General features: G+C 35.2%; 1 protein-coding gene across 7 annotated transcripts in view; it reads left to right on the top strand.

Moving 5' to 3' along the window:
- Window positions 1-25106, top strand: part of EXOC2 (exocyst complex component 2) — a 238954-nt gene that overhangs the window by 95236 nt on the left and 118612 nt on the right. For all 7 annotated transcript variants that reach the window (XM_020976652.2, XM_020976651.2, XM_020976649.2 and 4 more), the window contains one exon: window positions 7912-8030. In XM_020976652.2, coding sequence (XP_020832311.2) covers window positions 7912-8030 — 119 coding nt within the window. The remainder of the gene's footprint in view (window positions 1-7911; window positions 8031-25106) is intronic.

Here is a 25106-nt window from a genome sequence, read left to right as displayed (position 1 = left end):
TGGGACATTATGAAAGTAATGTGTATAAACTTATCATCTTGTCTCTTTATGTGTAAGGGTTGTCATCCTGTGTTTAACATTTAGTGAAACAATAAAAATATAAAATAAATCTCATCCTTCTTTCCCTACCCCTCCTCCAACTTCCAGAATTAAAGGTTACTTAGAATTGTGACTCCCTTACAGAATCGAGTTGTTGCTCAGTTTAAATTCATAGAATTTATAGAATTTTTGATCTAGCAAGAACCATAGACATCATAGCTCCCTCACTTTTCATATAGATATGTGAATAAACATCTATAGTTTTGGGGATAATTTGCTCTAAAATTTACGAGTATAGGAGGACTGTTATAACTTTCGTATATTGCAGAACAAAAGCTCTAAGAAAAGTATATCGGTATTTTGGTTGAGAATTTATAGTAAAGGAAGATCAGCCTTAGGCCAAATTGAAAAGTTGGTGAAATATGACTTTATTCTTGTTGTTGTCATTGTGGCTCTTCACTAATATTTTCCCATTAAATTATGAAGTTACCTTTCACAAAATTATTTTAAAGGTATAAAGCTGAGGCTATAATGGAAATACCTATCTAATGATAGATTTCTGTATGCTGTGGAATCTGAGTAAGTGATAAATGTTTTAAATGCTAAAACTCCTCGTGTCATAACATAGATTTCATTATCTACTCAGGCTAATCCTGGTGGCAACAGAATTCATAGTCATAAGGGTGTAGCTTCATGTCTTACACGCTTTACAAAAAGATGGAAAAATAAATATTATCTCTTTACAAGAGAAAAATAAAGTATAACCTAGATATGAATAATCTAGTGAAATGCCTTGCTTAAACTGAAGAATAAAGGATATAGGGAACAATTTTTTTTACAGTTATCATTAAGTAGAAAAAAATTACCGAACAAGGTTGTAGTTTTGTTTTTCTCTAGAAGCCTTTACAAGTGAGGGAGAAGCTTACCTTTTTTGGGCCTTTTGATATAGTTTTATCTTAAGTTAGGCTTGAACCAGTATATATAATGTATTAAGGTATGGTATAACAAAGATCACAGCTCATTGGTGCCTTCTCTTCTTGTGGCTGGGCTGTGATCTGCTCAGGTGAAAAGAGCCCCCACATTGAAGAGATCACAGATCAACTGAAATAAAGAAGTGGAAGGAATACTGAAATTGTTTGCAGAAGACCCAGATTTAAGTACTCCAGTTTCTTACTACATGCTGATGATCCCCCAGACCTGGAACATTCTCTTTCCCATCTTATCCCATGACTTCCCTGCCTTCCTTCAGGCTGTAGCTTTTCTCAGTGTTCCTTGGTCTTAGTGCCCTCCCTTTGAGACGACCTCACCTCTGCCTTATTCCTTGATAGATCTTGTTCATATGTAGTCATTAGGCCAGGAGCTCCTTGCAAGCAGGGAGTGTCTCTTGCCTTTCTTGTCCCCAGTGTTAAGTACATGGCCTGGCACACAGCAGGCATTTAATAAATGCACTTGACTGACTCTCTAGCTGTGATACTATCCCTCTGACTCGCACAGTCATTTTCCCTTTCTGGGCTTCATATATTAACAAAGAGATTGAGCTAGATGATTTCCAAGGTCTCCTTACAACTCTGACATATAATTCTGTCCTTTTTAATTTGATTCTGCTATGAAAATCTCAAATCAAATATCTGGCTGGCACAGCTGCATGCCTCCCCAGCATCTTTAAATAGTAGAGATGCTAGAAGCAGTTTATCAATATATTTACCTTTTCTAATGACTTTTGCAATGCAAAAGCCTCCCTATTTAGATTGACATAATATATTCTACAAAGTATGCATAAGTTATATAAAAACTGTAGGTAGCAGTGACAAGTCTTAGATTATAGCACATTTGACTTGTACAGTTTATTTTCCTTTTTTTTCATCTATTCAAGTAGTTTTAATAAAAAATGATTAATCATAGAATTCTAGGCTCAGGACTAGAAGAGACCATAATGGTCACCTAATCTGTTCTCCTCAAGTTATGGATGAGGAGGACTGAGGCCCAGTGAGATTAAGTTAAGAAGTTAAGGCAGCTAGATGGTACGCTGGATAGACCACTGGGCCTGGAGACCCTAGATCAAATCCAGCCTCAGACACTTAATAGCTGTATAACCTTGGGCAAGTTACTTAACCTCTGTTTGCCTCAGACTGTAAAATAGAGATAATAATAACAGCACCTACCTCTCAGGGTTGTTGTGAGAATCAAATGAGATAACAACTGTGAAGTGTTTAGCACAGGGCCTGGAACATAGTAAGCACTATATAAATGTTAGCTATTTCAGGGGTTATACCCTATATAGGATGGAAAGCATTTATCAAGTACTTACTGTGTGCCAGACCCAGACCCTATGCTGAGTGCTTTACAGATGTTATCAAGATAGTCCTTGCTCCCAGGCAGCTCACATTCTAATCAAAAGAGGCTTATGTTAATTTTCAGTTCATGTTGGATGGAAAGGCCAGGTAATACCTAGGTTCTGAAAGGAAAGTGACAGGGCAAGAGATAGGGTCCTTAGGACCTCGAGGAAAGATGGCAGGGGCAGATGGTCCTCTACTTAGAGGAGAGTAGGCCCAAGGGTTGGAGTAGCATGGGGTGAGGGATCCTTCCACTGAGGGAAGAAGAGACCTGTGTTTGTTGGGAACTGAGCAGTAGGACAATGGAAGTTGCGTTGGAGCAGTCTGTGGTTCCCTCAAGTGATAGTAGGTGATGCTAGTCTGTGACTGGGCAGGAAAAGGTCACCAGCTTATATACATACAAATCTATACAAAATATATACCAAATGAATCTAAGGTCATTTGAGCTGAAGGCACTAGTAGCTCATGGTAGAGCAGGAAATGTCTCATGTATTAGACGCCATCTGAGTTCATCTTTAAAAAACAAAACTCTAGGGATTCTAAGCATAAGTGAAGAGAGAATACTTTCAGAAAGGGGAGATGCTCTGTGTAAAGGAACAGAGATCGATGTTGAAGTGTTACTTGTAAGGAGTAACAAGAAAGCCAGTTTGGCTGTTCCATGTCATCTGTGGAACAGTGGAGGGATCTTCCACAGCAAGAATTTCTCATGAGGATGAAACTCCAATGAATGTCCTGGCTAGATCAGACAACAGAAGTTCAGGGAATACCTAGGAGTTCCCATTTGATTGGAAGGTAGAATAGCTAGAGGGTGCAGCAGATAGAGATCTGGAATTAGGCAGACTTATATTCCTGAGTTCAAATCTGGCCTCAGACATTTTCTAGCTGTGTCACCCTGGAGGAAGGGGGTGGGACAGGAAATCATTTAATCCTGTTTGCCTCAGTTTCCTCATATGTAAAATGAGCTGGAATAGGAAATGGCAAACCAGTATCTTTGTCAAGAATACCCCAAATGGAGTCACAAAGTCAAACACAACTGAAATGTTTGAATAACAACAAAGAGTACATTAAGGGGAATGATGTAAAATAATGCTAATAAGGTAGCCTAGACCAGATTATGGAAGACTGAGAAGTTTGTATTTTCTCCTTTGAGCAATATGGAGCCATCAAAGGTTTTTCAGTAAGGAAGTGACATGGTTGGAGCAGTCAATCAAAAAGAATCTTCTGTGTCTAGGTATCTGTGTATTAGGAAGTTTACTTGGGCAGTTATATTAAGGATAGGTTGTAGACAAGAAAGACCTGAGGCAGGGCAACAGGTTAGTAGGTTGCTAAAAATTCAAAGTAAGAGATAAAGAGGGAGCAAACTGTGCTGGTAGCAGGTAGGTAGAGGTCTGTGGATGGGTGTGAGTGAAATTGTGGAGGTAGATTTGGCTAGCTTTGGTAAATGATAGCATGTAGAGGATGAAAGAGAGGAAAAAATGAAGGATTTCAAACCTGGGAAGATGTAGTAGAAAGAGTGCTAGAGTAGGAGTCTGGAAGACATAGGTTCAAATCCTACTTCTAACACTTACTTGGCTGTGGAACCAGGGGCGAATTGCTTCACCTCTGAACCTCAGTTTCCTCCCCTGTAAATGGATGTGGTACCTAGCTCATAGGATTGGTATGAAGATCAAATGAAATAATGGATATGAAGTGCTTTATAAATCTTAAAATATAGTTCAAAAACCAATTATTGTTATGTGTTGAACCTTGAGATCCTTGGGAATAGTTATTGGATTAGTACCAGGTGGTTTCACTAGCAGTCATAGCATTAAGAGTGATTCATGGGATTAATGTTTAAAATGCTTTTGTTTTCTTTTTCTTTGTGCAACTGAGCAGTGTTTGGCATGATTCAAACTTAGATTGAACAGCTAGAGTTTTCTTACACTTGTTCACCAGAATATCTAATAATAAACTTACTCCTTATTTAAATTGCCCACGTTGTACATAGGTAAATGTACACTAGTAATTAGCTTACTAGAAAGTTTTGTATAAGAAGCCAAGTTTCCTGTGTTTTCCATGCCAATACAGACCTACCCCAAAGCAGTTATTAAAAATTGTATCTGGAAATAAAGTTAAATCTGTTTAAAACAAAAGCAGGTAAAGGAAAGAGTATTGGAAAGGCTACCCATTTTTTCTCCCATTTATCTTTTTTTTTTTCTTTTTTGGCTAGGCAGTGGGGTTAAGTGGCTTGCCCAGGGTCACACAGCTAGTAAGTGTTTTGTGTCTGAGGCCGGATTTGAACTCAGGTGCTCCTGAATCCAGGGCCAGTGCTCTATCCACTGTGCCACCTAGCTGCCCCTCTCCCATTTATTCTTTAAAAATGTCTTTTTAAAGCAATATTTTATTTGGATTTATAATTTTAAAGTAAATCATATATATATATATATATATACACATACACACACAGACATATACACACATAAATATCTTAGAAATCAAACTTATTTAAAAACATACAATAAAAGGAAATTTTATTGGGAGGTTCAGACAAAAGATAGTCAACCTCCCCCACCCCCCAAACACTGATGAGGTCCTAAATAGTAAATCTAAGTTCTCTTCATGTACAAATTTATTTTAGATTTTTTAAAGAGCATTTTATGGTTTCTGGATATAAAAAGTCATTGGTTTCTAGATTTCAGTGGGGGCATAGATAGAAATGTCAGGCACAAATCAATATCCTGTTATTATTATTGTATATTGAATGTTCTATAAACTTAATCTCACAAGAGGTTATAAAATAGCTGCTTCTCAGTTGAATATTATTATCATTAATACTAATATATAGTTATTACTTTTTTAGAATGAAAAATGAAGGTATTCAACATGAAACAACATTATATTTTATTAACTACCAGAGAAAAGAAATCATATAGATTTCTACAGTAGTTCCTTTTTTTCCATTTCTTTAGTTTTAAAAATAAAAGTCAATTGTTTTATATGTAAATTGCCTTTTTTTTTTAAGGCGGTTGGGGTTAAGTGCCTTGCCCAGGGTCACAAAGCTAGTACATATCAAGTGTTTGGTCTGAGGTTGGATTTGAACTCAGGGCCTCCAGACTTCAGGGAGGGTGCTCTATCTACTGCGCCATCTAACTGCCCCTCTTTTTTTTTTTTTAATTACAAAACTCAAACAATTAAGTTGGGGGGTGGAGCTGTTACAACTTATTCAAAGAGAACAGGAAAAATAAAGAACTGTTACTAGACTGCAAAAATAATGTTGTTTTCCTAAGTCTGTTGTTGTTCAGTGGTGTCTGACTCTTCATTACCCCATTTGGGGTTTTCTTGGCAAAGATACTGGAACAGTTTGCCATTTCCTTTTCCAGCTCATTTTACAGATGAGGAACTGAGGCAAATAGGGTTAAGTAAATATTATCCAGGGTCACACAGCTAGTAAGTGTCTGAGGCCACATTGTCAGAAAGATGAGTTTTCCTCTACTGCACCACCTAGCTGTCCTTTCCTAGGTCTAGATTTGATAAAAAGTCTTAGGGGGCAAAACACAGCATTCTTGAGGAGAATTATGAAGTTACAATATTATTTCCAAATGGGAAATAAAACAACCTTGAGGGGAGGCAGGGAAAACCAAAAAGTTAATGCCATAACTCTATTCAAGCCTTTTAATATTGGGGGAGGGATGGTAAAACCTGGCTGAGAGACAGAAATTGGATTGGATTTTGAAAGTCAAGGGCACATTCTCTAAGCTGAATTTTCTTTCTTTTTTTTTAGATGCATTACAGGCTGATTTTTTTTTCATGTGTGAAGTAGTGGGAAATGTCTTTTTTTGATTGTTTGGGTAAAAACACACACAACCTTTTAGCTCAACCTATATGTCTGCCAACATGAGAATAATCTGCATGTAGGTAGTTAGAGAAAAGAGAAAGAAGGGCAGGCCAATTCTAGAGCCTAGAATTTATTGCAGCTTATGAAAGCAGACATATACTATGTAAAAAATATTTCACAAATCCACTGTGGAAGATGACCATACCCACCCTGACACTTACCTTACGTAACCAATTATAGAGATCTTAAAAATAAAATCTATTATGGGTGTTATATACAGATTGAAAGTTATAGAGGTCATTCCCAACTTTTTTGACTAGCTATAACCTGTTTCTCCATAAGTTCTATATTATAGCTTCTAATAGCAAAATGGACTTCTTTCATTCTACCTGTGTGGATATGGAGAGCTATGACTGAGTAATGAAATGACAGCCCTTGAGAATCTTAGGGAACCCATTTTCCCCATACACCAGTTTTTTGTTTCCTCAACTTGATTTAGGGACTGATAAACAGATTAAATTCTGTTACCATTCACTATAAGATTATTATTGCAATGAGCTTGTATGTTACAGGTGATAATCTAGTTATATAAAATAATATTTAATAAAAAAAATTCTGAAACATATTATTTATGACAAGATTTGGTCTCCGTATTAGATTTTTCTTTGTTGCCTGAGGCTTTAGCTTTCACAACATTTGTCTCTAAAAATTTCAGATTAGTCTAAAATATTTTTATTGTACTGCTTGATTTTCACTCCAAAGAGGATTCTTAATATTTTATTATTTTCTGAGTTAACAGTTTAGTTTTTAAAAATCTCCAGGTACATTCTTTTCCATAGCTCTAGATGTGGTACTGCTGGCAAGAGGAGGCAGCTAGAAGATTAAATGGAGAGCAGCGGACTAGGAATCAAGAAGACCTGAGTTTAAATCCAGCTTCAAACACTCCTTGGGACAAGTTACTTCACTGTCTTAGTCTGTTTTCTGACTTGTAAAATCAAAGTCCTCCAAGGTTCCTTCCAGTTCTAATCTAGACCTGTTATTCATTGTGACCTATGATTCTTCTTCTTCCAGCCACAACTCAGAGGCAGTTTCTTGGCATTCAGAATTTTAAAGGTAGAGAACTGTGGCCTCAGAATCACTCCATGTTCAAAGGACACTTATAAATTCTGAGTTGCCCCTAGCTCTTGAGAGTTTAGTCATAAAAAAAACCAATGAGACAGTGCCATCTAATGGCAGCTATATTTATGCCTTTCCAAGATAGGCCAAACAAAAGGCTTCAGTTTAAAATGATTCCCCTTGTCTTCTCCAATGATTCCCACTTTTCTGGAAGACAACTTAAAGTTTAATGACTTTTAATAATGAAGAAATACTGTTTTATCTGAAATTAAATATGAAGATGTTTTCATTCCTATAATGGAAAAAAGTACTGAACTAAATTGCCCCTGGAGTCTCCTTTCTAAAATATCATGAGCCCTTTTTGGCTAGAGTTCTTCTTTATAATTCTGTGAGAGATATTAAAAAGTATTTAAATTATTTCATTAAAGTTTTAAAAATTATGAAATATCTTTGTATCCACGATTCATTATTTTATCCAGACTTCATTTTTCTTTATAAACCTGAAAAAATAATTTTGTTTTATTGTCCCATCTATCCTGGTTTTTATTGATATCAGCATTCTAACCTATGTGTATCTTGTTTTTTTGTTGTTGGGTTTTTTTTTTTCAGATACCTTTCTGACCTCCATGCTGATGGAGATCCTTCTTGGCAGTGTATTGGAGCACAACATAAGTGGATCCTTCAGCTTATGCATAGTTGCAAAGAGAACTATGTAAAAGACTTAAAAGGCAAGTATATTGTTTCTTTAATGAGTAAGCTAATTCAGTGGTGTCCATTGAGTCTTTAGAGTGCTTAATTATTCAGGGGGTTGTTATCCAGTTTTCTTCTCCTGCCCAAGCTATTTTATCCTGATTAGCCCTTATACTACAGGATAAACAAGCAAATGGAAGATAAAAAAGTGAAATCTTAATCTGTTAAATATTATGACTTATTAATAACTGATAAAGGTATGATAGAAAACTGAAACTTAGGGTTCAAAATTTAAAATAAGTTCACGAAGCTGATATCATTGCCTTTTATTATAGATAATGGAAAGTTAGAGGCCATGTTTTGTGGTAGAATAGAGTGACGGGATTGAAACCTCTAAGACACCTACTAGTAACTTAACCTCATTGTGCTTTAGGCAACTCTGAAGTCATAGATAAATTGCAGTCTGTGTTTGTTAAAGAATTTCCCACACCAGAGACAAATCACATGTGCTTGTTGTAATGGAAAATTTAATGTTCATGACAAATCCCCTGTTTTATAGGTGAGGAAACTGAAGCTTAGTGAAATTAAGTGGCTGGCCCAAGGTAATCAGCTAGTGACTAGATTACAAGTCACATGATCCTCAGTGTAATACTCTTCCCAGTAAGACTTAAGTCATGTGTTATTGAAAGAGGAAGCATTCATTTTTGTCTCTACTTCATTTTGTTTCTTTGAAGTAAGATAAATCTCTGATTAAGAATGACAATATCTTATAGAATTTATACTCAAAAGGATAAAAAAATAAATTTACTTATTAACAAAATACGTATTACAACTTGCTTAATAACGAAATATGTATTACTGTTGACATTTCTCATAATAATTGCAAGTCTCTTACTGCTGAACATCTTTAAAACATGTCAAGTTTTTAATCTAGTTGTTAGATCCTAGGGATATGTATGCAGTTTACACTGTTATTGATGTAGACATTACCTCTTAGAAAAACAGAATCATAATTTATGTTTGTTTGTTGTTTTTTGATTTTATGTTTATTGATTTATTGCATTATGCTTTAGCATATTAGACTTAGCAAACATTCTTCAGCATCTACTATGGAGCCTAATGCCATCATGATCATTGTGAGCGTTGTAAATAAACATACAATATATGGCATCTTTTTTCAAAAAGTTTTTAGACTATTTGAGGAGATGAGATAGACAAATGTGAAAATTGATAGCATAAGAAGACAATTCAGGAAATTTGTGATAAAGTTGCACATGAGTGGTACTGTGGCATTTAATCATAATGTAAAACTGTTATGAATTTACTTTTGATAGTTAAGACTCAAACATTATTTTACTTGTTAACTCATCAAAATCCCTGCCATCCTTATTCCTTCCATTAATGTTTTTGCAGGCCTTTTTTACCAGTTGGGGTTGGGAGGGGTGGAGAAGGAGAGAAAGGCAGGCCCAACCACAGTGATCCATAGACCACAATTACTTGAAAATTATTCTACTTTAATTATTTCTATAGGCCAGTTAAAGTTGACAGGATAAAAACTTTCATGCTAATTAGTGGAGACTAATTCTTTATAAGACAAATTTTTTCCTTCAACTTTAATACTAATCTCATATATTTATCCCAAAAGGTTAGATATTAGTTAATATGGATATATGACATTTATTTACATTCTCTTATTATCCCTTCAACACTAGCACTTTTTTTTTTTGTGAGGCAATTGGGATTAAGTGACTTGCCCAGAATCACACAGCTGGTGAGTGTTATGTGTCTGAGACCAAATTTGAACCCACTTCCTCCTGACTCCAGGGCCAAACACTAGCACTTCTGATGCCAGCAGAAAGAAACTTCTGGTTTATTGGGCCTACAGATATCTTTCTAACATAATCATAATTTTTGCGTCCTTATAAATTGGTTTATAAATTTTACGTATTTATAAATTAGTATTTTGTAATAGGAAATAAAAGGAAACATGTCTATGTTCAAAGCTCCCCACCAAAGTCTTATGCCTCATGATTGCATCGAAGTTACCCTGGATTCTTGAAGGGTATTCTAGCATAGTACAAGTTATATAGCATGTCTTACCAGGCTAGAAGGGCTTCAAGGAGAAGCCTGAAGACAGGCCATAAATCTGACATTTAAAGACCAGCTTGGCTGTGTTCCATGTTATTATGTGAAGGGTGGCCACCAGGGAAGGAAATTATTTTGTCCACAACAACTCATGGGAAATTATCTACTAATACTAAGTAAAATTGTGATCTATATTGGTGGAACGGAGAACCTGCAATAATGAAATCACATACCCTTGAAGTATTCAAATATGGTATAGGCACTGTGTTCATTGTTTAGGGAGCTTCAAAGCTAAGTCAGGCAGTCATCATTTATTAAGTGCCTACTTTGTGCCAGGCACTATACTAAGGCAGAGAGAAGCAAAAGATAGTCATTACCCTTGAAGAGCTCAATTTTTTTTTTGCATTTACTAGTATTTACTTTTTTCCTAATTACATGTAAAGATAGTTTTTAATATTCATTTTTGTAAGATTTTGAGTTCCAAATTTTTCTCCCTCCCTCCCCTCTTCCCCAAGGCAGCAAGCAAGCTGATACAGGTTATACATGTACAATGATGTTAAACATATTTCCACATTAGTCATGTTGTGAAAGAAGAATCAGAACAAAAGGGAAAAATCATGAGAAAGAAAAAAACCAAAAAAAGTGAAAATAGTATGCTTCGATCTGCATTCAGACTCCATGGTTCTTTCTCTGGATGTAGATAGCATTTTACATCACGAGTCTTTTGGAGTTTTCTTGGATCATTGTATTGCTGAGAAGAGCTAAGTCTGTCATAGAGGATCACTGCACAATGTTGCTGTTACTATGTATAATATTCTCCTGTTTCTGCTCACTTCACTCAGCATCAGACCATACAAGTCTTTCCAGGTTTTTCTGAAATGCACCTGCTCATCATTTTTTATAAACAGTAGTGTTCTGTTACATTCATGTATCACAGCTTGTTCATCCATTCCCAAACTGATGGGCATCCCCTCAGTTTCCAATTCCAAAAAGAGCTGCCATAAATATTTTTGTACATGTGGGTCCTTTTTCTATTTGTATGATCTCTTTGGAATATAGACCTAGTAGTGGTATTTCTGGACCAAAGAGTATGCACAGTTTTATAGCCCTTTGGGCATAGTTCCAAATTACTCTCCAGAATGGTTGGATCAGTTCACAACTCCATCAAAAGTGTATTAATGTTCCAATTTTCCCACATCTTCTTCAACATTTATCATTTTCCTTTTCTGTCATATTGTCCAATTTGATGGGTGTAAGGTGGTACCTCAGAGTTGTTTCAATTTGCATTTTGAGGAGCTCAAAATCTAATGAGGGAGACAACATGCGAACAACTATGTGCAAACAAGTTATATACAGGGTAACTAGGAAATAATAAACAGAGGGAAGGCACTAGAACAAAGAGGCATTGGGAAAGGCTCCTGTAGAAGGTAAGATTTGAGATGGTATTTAAAGGAAGCTAAGCAAAGCAGGAGACAGAGAGGAGGAGGGAGAACATTCCAGGCATCTGGGAGAGCCAGTGAAGATGCCCATAGCAGGAGATGGATTGTTTGTTTGAGGGACAGAAAGGAAGCCAGTATCATTGGATTGAGGAGGACATTTTGGGATGTAAAGTGTAAGAAGACTAGAAAGAGAGGCTGATTATGAAAAGCTTTGAACAACAAATAGAGGATTTTGGTTTTGATCTTGGAGGTGATAGTGATCTACTGGAATTTATTGAGTAGGGCAGATGACATATTTGGAAGTATGCTTTAGGAAAATCACTTTGGAGACTAAATGGAGGATGGATTGGAATGGAGGGAGAGAAGAGGACAGTGTAGAGTTGAACTGGCTCACCAACGGTTCAAGATGGGGAAAGGAGGAGAATATGGGTAATACAAAGTTGATTGATGGTTTTGGAGAAAACTGAGGGGTCAAGGGATTCGAGGTCATGGTATGGATGAAGAGTCAGGTGTAGTATTACAGACAGAGGTAGAAATCCAATAGATTGTGATCAGAGAGAGGGATTTCAGAATTCATGAACACGGAGGTGGTGCATTTGTGGGTGATGGCAGGATCAAGGGTATGACCATCTTTGTGTGTGACTAAGATGAAATGGAGGAGTAGGTCACAAGAAATGAGTAGGTAGAGAAGCTAGTAGGTGGAGATTAGGGTGTTTGAGGGGGTATCAATATGTATGTTGAAGTCCCCTTGTATGAGGGCAGGAATTGGAGAGGAGAATACGATTGTGAGCCAGGTACTGAATTCATTGAGGAAGGAAGGGGAGTGCCCTGGAGGTCTGTAGACAACAGCTATCTGGATTTTGATTGGATGGTAGATGTGAATTATGTAGACCTTAAAGGAGGAAAGGTTATTGAATGATGGTAGTAGTGTGCAAATCTGGAGGTGGCAATGGGGAGCAAAGAGTATTCCAATTTCCAGGCCTCTACCAGTGCTGTGGAGGAGAATGAAAGTGCGGCCAGTGCTGGAAAGGGTGGCCAGGGATTCTGCATCATCCAGAGGGAGGCTGTGTCATCAGGAGGGAGCCAGGTCTCAGTGATAACCAGAAGAAGGAAGAAGTGGGAAAGGAAAAGATTTAAGATGAAAGCAAGATAAATAAAATATGGTCTTTGTCTTCAAGCAGCCAAAAGAATAATAGGATGGTAAGATATTTGTTCATTGATTTAATCATTCCTTTATTCAACAAACAAGTGTTAAACACAGAGTTAAATGTGCTAGGCTCTAGAGAAAATGCAGAGATAAATAAAACACGGTCCTTTCCCTCAAGGGGCTTATAATTTAGTAGGTAGAAATATATTGTATGCATAGATAAACATAATACAGGCTATAATGAATAACTATGTAAAACAAAATGTTATCTAATCAGTGAGGGATGTATACCCAGAAGATATGCACACAAATAATTATGATAGATATATGCATAAAAGAAAAATTTTTAAAAAGAATGGCATGAGAGTTTCAAGATAGAAATCACTTCTGCATTGATTAGAGGGAGGAAAGACAGTAACCGATAAGGCTTCAGTGCAGGAAGTGGCATTTGAGCTAACTAGCTCTCAAAGAATATACCTTTTGAGCATTGGTGCTAGACACTGGTAGAATGCTAGAACATGCCTAAAGCATCGTAAAGTTCTAACCCCTTAATTTTTGAATAAGCGCATCCAGTCATTAAGTAACTTGCCTAAGGTTGAATAGTTTATAAGTAGAATAATAAGGGCTTGAACCTGGTCTAATTTTCTTCTGTTGCACTGTACTGCTTCTTCTACACAGTGTCTTTTAGTTGTTGTATAGACTTAGAATTGAGACTCCTGGTCCTTCAGGGCATTTTATCAACTCATCCCTGTGACCTGTGTCAGGAGTATCAGTCAAGGGAAAAGTAACAATTAGAACTTCTGCTCATAAAATCAATGAAAAATAACATTTAAATAGATTAATAAAACATATATATGAATACACAGGGGCTAATGATTTCCTAAATGGAAGCCCCTGAAATTATCCAAACTAGAGACATCTGCTTCTATTTTCACTTATAGATACTAGGTACTTTAATACAGTGTGATGAATGATATTGGAGAAACTCCCTGTAGATTTAATTTCTGTAGAAGATAGCAACAGTGTACATTTATATAGACTTTTGGGATTTATAAAATGCTTATTTCGGAATCATAAAATATTATTGCTGGAAGGATCCTAGAGATCTGCTCTCATTTACAGATGTGTAAATGTGCCTCATTTTACGGATGAGGAAGCTGAGGCCAAATGTGAGTCCCTATCCTCATTTTATATGGCTACAGCCATATCTACATAGCAAGACTCAAACTCAGGTCTTTTGATTCCAAGTGTAATGCTTTTTCCACTATACCACACTACCGTGTGTTAAGATATAACAGTGAAGGTGTTAAGGCTTTGAAGGATAAGGCACTTTACACTTACCTAGAAAGATGGATAAAAAGTAGTTTCATGGCAATTTTGGAAGAGTAAAATAAAAATGTTGTATTCATCAAATGAGAGGAATTTAGAAGGTATGCAGGATAGTAAAGGACATACTGTGGAACCTCTCCTCCTCCACTCACTAGGATTGAAATGTTTGGGGAACAAAACTATTTAAGCAATTCTCTAATAGGCTTTACTACTGTTTTATATAATGCAGGTATGCTGTCTGGTTTTTAATTGGTCCTGTCCACATACAGGGATGGCATGATACACTTTGATGCGTACTTAACTATATTTCTTTAAATTGACTTAGAACTTCCTTTTTGTTATGTTCTACCCACAAGTGTTTAAGAGTGATAATAAATGTGTAAAAAGGCAACTACTTGTTCACTCAGCTCACACAAGGGCTTCCCCGAAATGATAATGGCCAGCGTTTTACCTTATTGTACTCTGTTAGAAAGTGGGCTTCATTGGTTTTTAACTCAGGACTTCCTAAAATCTGTTTCCCAACTGAACAGTGGTCAAATTTTAGAAATGAAAAGTTGAATTGTGAATGCTTTAACCTGAAGAAGAGACATGGACAAAATTATTTTAAGTAAACTGCCAGACAGAACAATGTTTAAGAAATAAGACATCCTCATGGATTAAATATTTGCATGGATGAAATACTTGAAGCAGGAAAGTGTTTTTTGGTGTCTAAGGAAGTTGGTCATTATGAAATCTAATTAACCTACGGAAACCAAAAATGTCTTTAGGTGGTGAGTTATTTTGTTTTTGTTTGTTTGTTTTTTTTCTAGAGGGAAATGTTAATTTTATTTAGTTTTCTGGTGTCCAGAGAGAATTTTTTAAGCAGAGAAAGTGATAGATTTTCACAGACAGCAGTACTCCATTAAAAACTGCCTTTCTCCAAGAAAGATTCTTTTGTATATGAGGGTCTGGCAGTAGAGGGTTGGGTCATAAGGTTGATATTCTCATGAACACTGCATTAGATCTGTGCCTAGGTTTCAATTTTTACAGTAATAATATACACTGATCCTAGCAGATGGTGCTCTTCATATTGTAAACAGTGGGGCAAAGCACTGACGATTAGTATTGCACCTTAAACACACATTGACATTAATCACTGAATATTCCTTACCCACTCTTCAGATGAATCACCGTATGTAGCCCAAATTTGATACTCTGATTTTGAGAAGGGGAGGCAGCATTGCATGCAGGGTAACTTTAAAAAGAAAAATTACAGAATATAAAGGGAATCAAATTTTGGCTTTTATACTTTTTCCTCTCTTGAACTGTTAACTGTTCTTCTGTTTAAGTTATACTACTTTCAGAGCAGACCTGTCCTGTATTGTTGCTCACAGAAAAGTTTTACCACCTTATAAGAAGTGATTTGTCTCTTAAAATTCCTGTGAAACAAGTCCAAAATTAGACTAAAGCCTCAGCTTTTCCTGCCAGGAAAAGCCTTTGGTTAACCCCCTACTGACATTCCCAAACAGGATTTTTAAGGGTGACCTTCAAAGGTGTTTTTTACTTTGTTCTGAAAATGAGTTTAACACTTAGAATGTATGCTGGATATACCTAATAACCTAAAGGAAAGGATATGAGTATTATAAAAGAATTGTGTAACATTTTTCCTCTTAATCTCCCAAGTCTACTTGTAATTAATTATGTATTTAATTGCCATTTCCAGCCAGAAAAAAAAATCTGTTTTTAAGCTAGGAATAGTATCTTTTAAAAAAGCAATCAGTTCTTTGAAATTGTCAAGCAGGTTTTTTTAAGAGTTAAAAAAAAAGTGACTGAAGTTCATAGAAAAAATTATTTGTAGCTACGTCACATCTGGATAATTTCTTTTAAGCATCGCAGTGAAGAGAAACCAAGAATAAATTTTAAAGAAATAAGCACATTGACAGTAAAGTCTTACAACATAATTTTATTTAAAATTATAAAGCTTAAAGGATAATTGATTACTGAAAAGCAAATAACTCTGACAGCTGTGAAAAGGACCTGAAAATAGAAATAGTCTGTATTTTAAGATGAGATTAAAAGTAGATTTCTCTTGTATCAGGATCTTAAGATAATGTTAATTCCCCATCGTGTAATTTGTTTAACCTTATCTGCTTCTTGCTGTTTAGAGAAACTGTTAACAGGTTTTCATGTGCGCATGTGCATGAATTAGAGATTTTTCCTTTTGGGTCCCTTTTGGGTCCCTTTTTTTTTTTTGGTAGGTAGGGATAATAGAGAAAATGCTTTAGAATTCTGATGTCACTATAAAGCAGTATTAGAGAAATGACTTAGATTTGACTGCTGTAATAGAATAAGTACTAGCAGATTCGTGCAGTTTTCAATAGCAGCATGGAAAATATTGCTATAGTCAGAAGGACAGTAAAGAAATACCCACATTTTTAAAATTGCTTCCCTTTTGACATTTATATACATACATATGTATCTATAATTTCCTAATAAGCTGCTACAATGTGGCTATAAGCCACTAAAATACTTATAGGAAGCTTACTTTTTGAAGATTTTTCTTTTTAGTTTTTTTTTTTCATTCCCAAATGAATTTTTATCATTGCCATATGTAAGCCAGTATAATGATTGGTTAAAATAATAATAATAATGATAACACAGCTATATAGAAATATAAATAGTGTTCATTTAATTTTTAAAGCATTTTTCAATGCAGTACAGCTTCAGCAGAATGCTGTGGCCAGGGAGCTAATTCCTTTGGTTGTAGTCCAAATAAGTCCTGTTTAAGCAACATTACTTTGTACCTTTTCCTTTCTTGGTTTGTGACATAGTGTTATGTTCCTACAAAGTATTTTTAAATTATCTGTAGTAGCTGGAATGGGAACATTTCAAAAGATTCCGTTGGCCTACTTTAAAATTATATGAAAGATGGGAAATCAATGCTTCAGAATTGTTTGTGCTGATGTGTAAAAACTTAGAAAATTCTGTTAAATTTTAAGAGGAGAGTAAGATAGGGATATGGTAGTTACAAGGGGAATTTTAATTTTTTTTCATATAATACTTCCTGTTGCATTTTTGTGTACCATTGACTTTTGTATTTAAGACTCTTTATTCACAGTTATCCTGTGTCATTCTTATCACTTTGCAATACTCAAAAGGTATACTGGCTGTAGAAAGCCTTCCCACTCTGGCAGTTTATTGACTCCATTCCATTGCCTAGTGTTTGAGGTTTTATATATTCTATTTGATAGGGTAGGGTTGTCGATTTTTTTTTTTATACTGTGATGCACTGACTGTGTCATTAAATGAGCCATGTGTACTGGAGCAGTGTTACTGATAGTGAGTGATCCCGTTTGGAAGATGAAACAGAAAGCAGCAAAAGCATCCTGGTGTACTGGGAAAAACTAGTCAAGAACCCTGGATTCATTTCTCATCTGACACTAGCTGTATGAATCTCAGTTTCCTTTTATGTAAAATGGGGATAATAATACAGTACCTACCTCATAGGGCTCTTGTAAGGATCAAATTTAATAATGTTTGTAAGGTACTTTGTAAACCTAAAAGTGCTATATAAATGTCAGCTTTTTTTTTTTTTAACCAGGGATTTCATCCTGGTTTCATCCAGGGATTTCATCACATTTCACTTAGATATTCTTCCAATAATTTCAGATTTAGTAGGCCTTAGGAAGTGGGGACCCTGAGATGGTGCTCCTCTCTACTCCTGTGTCAATGTGGCCACTTGGATTTCTAGAAGAGTGTTTCCTATCCACTTGCAGTGTGTCCCAAATGGTCTCTTCCTTTTTTTTTACTGAGGAAATTAGGTACTTTGTTCTAGTTTTTGGTAATTTACAGAAGTCTCCCTTCCAAGTATAGTACTGCCCAGATTTTCATTTTTTGCCTTTTCCTTTTTTGTAAAAGGTTATAAGCAACAGGTGACATTCATATTGCAAAATTTTAATTTTAAATCTGTACTATAAAAATAAATGTTTGCCTTAATAGAGAAATAAAATTGTAACTACTTCACCACCACTAGTCACTTATCTAGGCCAAGTATTTAAAGTGAGTTTTAACAGTTTTAATTACCGTGTCGCTAACTGACAATTTTCAGATGCAGAAAATGACAAAAAAACCTCTCATTTAACTTTTTTTTTTTAATAAAAAAGGTCATTCATCTCCACCAGCATGCTTTTATCAGTTGTATTGGTAAAAGACCAATAACCTAAATGTTGTCCATTTGACTGTGACATCCATTTTTAGATGCTCTATAATATAAGGCTAATTGATATAGCAGTTGATAGGTTATAAAGCCTTCACCTGTTAGCTCATTTGACACCTACAAAAATCTTTGGAAGCTGGTGGTGCAAATACTGCACTGACAGATGAACAAACTGCAACTCAGAAGTTAAATGACTTGCCCAAATCCACACAGCTCGGTCAGCAGCAGCACGAGGACCAGAACTCTAGGCTTCTACCTTCAGGCTAGTGGGGGTTTTTTTTCCTGCTGACAGCTGCTGTGTGTTACAGGGAATTGGATCGAGATCTCTTTACTTACCTCGTTTATAGCATGCTCAGATTCTATTCACCTTGAAATGAAAGATCTATCTCTGCTAGATCAGACAGACAAGGAGGACTTGTGTCCAAATAAAGGGCCTTTCCAATTTGTTATGCTAGCAGCTGGTTCTTTTCTACTGCTTTGACTTACTGTACATCTGGAAGAAGACTTCTTGCAGCTGGGAGCCATATCATGTCTAAACCATATCCCCTATTCTTAGTAGAAGTATTTTTTGACATGTCAAGCATACACTTAATTGTAGTTATTAATTGGTAAATTTAAAGTGTTAACCACTACACATAATTCTGAATTTCATACTTTGCCATAGTTATTTTCCCCTATTTGTACTGATCTTTATAAAATTATTCTGAATTTAAATTTGTAAATACTGTGACAATAAGTTAATGTTAAAAAACATTGATTCTGATTCTGATAACAAATTATTTAGGATGATAGGTGACATTTTCAGGATTAGGGACTCAGTATAGTCTCAGGAAAAACAGTTGCATTTTGTAAAAAATAAAATTATTTAAGATATCTTTTATTATATTATTATAACATATATATAATATACATATACACATACATATATATATGTGTGTGTGTATATGTATTTATATATATATTTGTGTGTGTGTGTGTGTGTGTGTGTGTGTGTGTGTGTGTGTGTGTATATGCCTGGAGCCTAGTAAGGGACGGCCCTTTTCATTCTCCCAAAGGTGAAGGTTCATTAACACCAGTACATCAAATATGTCTCACTTCGTTCCATTTAGATAGAATGATTTCCTTTAAATTAAGGAAATGTCCCAGCTGCTACACCCTGTCACAGTTTTTAAATATATAGAGAGTCATAAGATCAAACAGCAACATTTTTATCTGTTGACACAGGTTTAATTTGGAGGGGAATTTGTAAAACTGTCCTGATTTTTTTTTTCCGTCTTTGGCATTCAGATTCTTATATGTGGTGCTCTTGAAAGGAATCTTATCCTGCCTGTGTCAGTGTAGGCTCCAGGCACAGTGTGTTTGGTCAACAAGCAACAGTGGGTGGTCGGACTCTAGCACAGGACAAGGGCCCGCTGTGCACAGGAAAAAATGTTCAAAGGTGTTTAAGGGTGGTAAGGAAGTCTGCTGCCTTTCAGAGAGTCCGGAGGCTATGGATCAGTGTTCCCTCTCACTATTGTAGACTGTGAGAAAACTTGCTGTAAGAGACATGAAGGATGAGAAAATACAGTAAACTTATTCACCTGGTTTCACATCTGCAGACTTCTCTTAGCAAATATCTATTTTACCCTTTACGTTGTATATAAATTGTTATACAAATATTGTCTAGTGTTTGAGTTTTTGAGTGGATAAGACTCTTGCAATTTTAGTTGAATCCTGACTAGTCAATAATGTGTCCTTTTGCAATTCTAGGTTCAACTAACTGTCTTTCTTTCTAAGCCCTCACTAAAGTCCCTGTTAACTTCCATGGAATATAAGACTTGACACTTTACATTTAATCTTAAGTGTTAAAGGGCCATTAATCTATTTAACTAGAAATTCATCATTGTAAGAAAGAACCACGAATATGTTTTGCGTGCAAATGGGTCCAGGTTACATAATTAACATGTAGAAGTACTAATGAAATTTATTTTCTTTCAAAAGAAATAACACGAAATCTAAATAAATGAGTTGTTTTTAGAATTTCCCTACTTTTTTCTTTAATGAAGTAATTGCTAAAGATAATTTCATTAATGTTCTGAGTAAAATGCAGTTATCTCCTCTTACTAAAGAACAATTTTTATTAGCTGATTGTTTGCTGTTTCCTAAAAAGGATTATTTTTTTGGTTCTGTGTATATGACTTTCTAAACCTTCTTGTGGGGTGTATGTGTACAGAAACGCAGAGATGTGTGCTTATGTTTAAGATATCACCATATAGTATCAAAAAATGCATTTTACCAAAGTGAAAAAAATAAACCATTGACCGCTGTTCATAAGAAAACCTATCTTACTTATTTAAAAAATTACTTTGAAAATTTTTTATCCCTTCTTAATGAAATAGACTCATGGGTAAGATTATCTTTAGTTTGAGACATTGATAAAATTGTAACACAAATGTTGGTTTCGTGTATATATATTTGATAGGCAAAAATTAATATTTCTTACAATTTAATTTGCATTATTTTTCTACAAGGACAGTAGAATTTTAGAGCTGCAAATAATTAGGAAACTCTTTAGTCCAAATATCTCAGTTTTGAAAGTTAGATTTCTTATTAAAAGTTATATTTAAAGTTAGATATTCGTCCCAATCTTAATCCTGCATCTTTTCAGATAATAAAGCTTTCAGATTTTGTCCTAGTAGCACTTGCTACCTAATTCTATTTAGTTGCTTATCATACTTAATATCTTTTATAGTAGTCAGTCTATAAAGTTAATCATAAAATTAAAGAATTATGATCTAATATTATCACTAATGGCATCTGTGATCTCTTCTCATTTAGTCCTTACTTCTGAAATATTTTTCACCTCAATTTTTGCTTCAGGGTAGAGTTTTTAATATTCTCAGGTAATACCTACTAACAATATTTTTAGTTAAAGAATTGAGGCAAAATAAGTAGTTTTTCCTTTTTATACTTAAATGTTTCTAAACATGTTTAACCTTCAAAGGCTTAAGTTTTAAAGTTTAAACTTTGCTCTATGAAAATCCTTCTATATAATAAAATTAAGTAATTTTCCTTTCTCACCTTCCCCAAGAACAGATTTCAAGCATAGAGTTGAGGCAGTTAACACAGGTACTTTTAGTAGCAAGAATGAAAAATTAAAGTATTTTATTAGGATTACAATATATAACCACTTTCTATGTTAAAATGGGTCCCTTTATCCATTTTAGTAATAACTCTCAAAGCAACAAATTTATCTGTAAATTTGATTACAAAACCCCTCAAATACTCCCAGTATTGGTACTGAGACGTTAAAAACTAAACATAAGTTTCTCATAGCAATTTTAAATTGACCCATGTTACCCATAAAATGCCCTGCTGCATAGTATGTCTCAGATGGCTAAGTTAATATTCCTTTGAGAAATGTAAGTTTTGAAGATCTAATTGAATGCTGCTATTATGCTGTGTTAAAATGTAAGTAGAAAAGTGTGCAGGTTTCCCAAGAAAGATACCCTGTACGTTGTTGTATACAACAGTACATGAGATGCTGTGTACATTATTCCATAATATAGATAACCTTTTTATTTCAAGGTTTTCTTTAAAAATCATATTATTAAATTCAGAACACTAGGTTTTATGATAGAAGCATCCTTAATATCAAGTTATTTTATTTCTTGAATTATTGTATATTGAAATCAAGAGGGAAGAATCTATAATGTGAAATTTTTAATCATTTTCTGATTTTTGCCAGTTGCATTTTATTGTTGATGAAGTACTATTGATGGGTTTTTCTGTCTTTTAAAAAAATTGACATTTGGTATGCCTTCTATCATACTGTATTTTGAATGAATGTTTGGCCCGGGAGGTGAGAAAGATAGTATATTCAAAAGAGTTAAAAATAGGATAAATTTACACATCTTAGTTTTATTACATCAAGGAATTCAAGTATTAAAGCAGTGTTGGAACCATTAGATTTTTTTTTTAAAGGACACTTTGTGAGCTTAACAGTAAGTGTTAGTGACAGAAACTATTCTAATGATTTCATTCACTTACTGTTGGAAAATTCAACCTGTTGTTCTTCTTTAAAATCATTAATTGCTAGACTTTGTCCCAGTAAGAGAGAAGAAATATCAAGGAGGAAAACATATTTCTAAGTTGATTCTCACTATTTAGTTTTTAGGGTTTATGAATTTATGTGTAGTGTTGAAGCGCTATCTTCTGGTCAGTCAGAACAAAATATGTCTTGCTAATGTATTCCAGATGTTTATTAGTCCTGAGGGTATATGTGCTGTTCTAGTTCCCTGCTGCTGTGTTATACTTGCTTGTAATGCTAGACAACCAATTAAGAAATTAGTTCATGTTAAACTTTCTTTTCCTGATCAGAAAATTGATGATGTGTTTTCTAATGGAACAAGAGAGTATTCTTCACACAATCTTTGTTATTAGGAGGGGAAATTTTGTTCTTTTAACAATATCAAATTTTCAAGAATACCGTTTCAGCTTAATGTCAGGTCATTTAGTTAAGTCCTAATAATGTACATGATAAATCTCAATATTATTTCATTAATCTTATTTTTAGAAAGGAGCTATGTACAAGGGACATTTTGTGTTCAGTTCTATAAGAATTTCCCAAATGGCTGCTATGTACATAAAACCTTGCTGAAGGCTGGAGATACAAAGACAAAAATGAAGTATTTTTTTGGCAAGGGAGGTAGGGGGAATTAGTGGCATATTTCCAGAAGCAAAAAGGAGCAGTGAAATGAACACTTATTCTTAGTGGAATGTATAAAACTAATGGTTAATACACATTTATGAACTTGACAAATTGCAAAATGCTACAGTATGGAAAATATCCCTTGCTGGCCTAGTAGATAATTATGTAAAGTCTTATGGTTCTCTATAGTTTATCCCTGAAGTTGTTTAATTATAAGTTTTGAAATTATACTATGCCACATTTAAATCTCTGTTCCTTTGTAGCAGTGATTTCTACAAGCTAATTATGATAAGAGATCTGATCGGTCAGCAGTCATATTTGTACAGTTTATATAATTTATCAGTGTAAATGTTGATTTCAGTCCTTGTTTTCTTTTGTTTTCCCAGTTCAGGTAAAAAGTAGTCCTTTTTTTTTTCTCACAAAATGCATTTATTTTAAATATAGCTGGTTTGTAATCCAAATTTTAGGAGACATAAATTAGAAGCTCTATTGGCAAAGTAGAATAATAATTATCAAGATCATGTCCCTTCAGATCTCTGAGTTATCATCAGAATTGTTTTCAGCACACATTTTAAGATGAAGCGCTCATTAAGGAAGCTGCAAATGGAACTGGTGACAGCTGAAGTGAAGAGGATTACCTCTGATCAGCAGTAGGATTCCCTAAAGTCGTAAAAGATGGTGAACTAGGGAATGAATGATTTGGTTCTCTAAGACAATTTCAGCAGACCAAATAGATAAATAATGAAGAAAGTACATTTTGCATATCATATCTTATTATTTTTGGGAGGAACCCTCTTTATTACCTGTAGTTATCTAGTATCATGAGGTACAACTTTTAAGTCTAATTTGGGAATTTCATCATTACAAGGGAGTTCAGAGACCATCCAGTCCCCTTTACTCTCCATCCTTGTTGTGAACTTGAATCTTGTGTGCAATATTCCTAAGAGGCCTTTTCTGTTCACTCATGCAGTTACTCAAATTCAGGCCCTTATCATCTTTCACCTGGATTATTATAATTGTCCATTTGGGCTTCTCACCTTAAGTCTCTCTCCTCTCCAAACCATCTTCCACATAGTTATTAAAGCAATATTCCTAAAGCACAGGCATGACTATGTTACTTTCTTGCTCAGTAAACTCCGGTCACTCATTGTTGCCTCTGATTCAATACAGTTTTCTCTTTTTGACATCTAAAGTCCTCTACAACCTGACCTTAACCTACCTTTCCAGTCTTAGTGCTCCCCTTCACATACTCTGGGCTTCTGCCAAAATGATCCTGCCGTGTCTTTGTACAGGCTTCCCACCATGCCTGAATTGCAATTTTTTTATCTGCCTCTTAGAATCCCTAGTTTCCTTCAGGGCTCATCTCAAGTGTACACCCTCTACCTGGAGCCTTTCCTGCTTTCCCCCTTAGGGACTCCCCACAAAAACTGCCTTTTATTTATTTTGTGTATGTGTATATGTTCTTCCATATCCCCATCCCTTCTCACTCACTGTATTCCCTGGGGATGCTTAATGCTTGTTGACTTTTGAATCGACCATTCTGCCGCGGGTTGGATATCTCCTGTGATGGGAAGCTCACAGTGCCCAAACCAGGCTATTCTAGTGTTGAACGACTATAATTGTTAAGATGTTCCATATGTGAAGACAGACTATTTTAGTGTGATTTCTATCCCCTAGTTATATTTATGACCTCTGGGACCAAACAAAAAAGACTTCTTCTACCTGATAAGGATGGAAGAGATTGGTCCTATTATTTCATTGGTATAGGGAACTTCCAGATGAGAAAACTTCCTCTACCAATGTACTACCTCATAAGTGCTATCCCTAGTATGCTATCAAAGCACATTGTAACTTTGCCTTCTCAACCCTTTGTGATTCTTTTCCACCTCCTTCCTTAAATCCATCATAAAGAATCTGTTCAGTAAAGCACCTACCTCATGGGTTGTTACGAGTATTGAATGAAATCATATTTTCAGAGGGCTTAGTTCAGTACTTGGCACAGTAGGGGCTTAATAACTGCTTGTTCCCTTTCCTGGGTTTTCAATGAAAACCTTCCTTTGTTTCTTTTTTAAATATTTCAGGTAGGGGCAGCTAGATGGCGCAGTGGATAGAGTGCCAACCCTGAAGTCAGAAGGACCTGAGTTCAAATCCAGCCTCAGACCAAACACTTGACACTTACTAGCTTTGTGACCCTGGGCAAGTCAATTAACCCAATTGCCTATGAATGAA

This window comes from Phascolarctos cinereus, unplaced genomic scaffold (assembly GCF_003287225.1).
Source record: "Phascolarctos cinereus isolate Bilbo 61053 unplaced genomic scaffold, phaCin_HiC Scaffold_4;HRSCAF=312, whole genome shotgun sequence".
NCBI classification, from domain to species: Eukaryota; Metazoa; Chordata; class Mammalia; order Diprotodontia; family Phascolarctidae; genus Phascolarctos; species Phascolarctos cinereus.
This window is presented reverse-complemented; position numbering and strand designations above follow the sequence as displayed.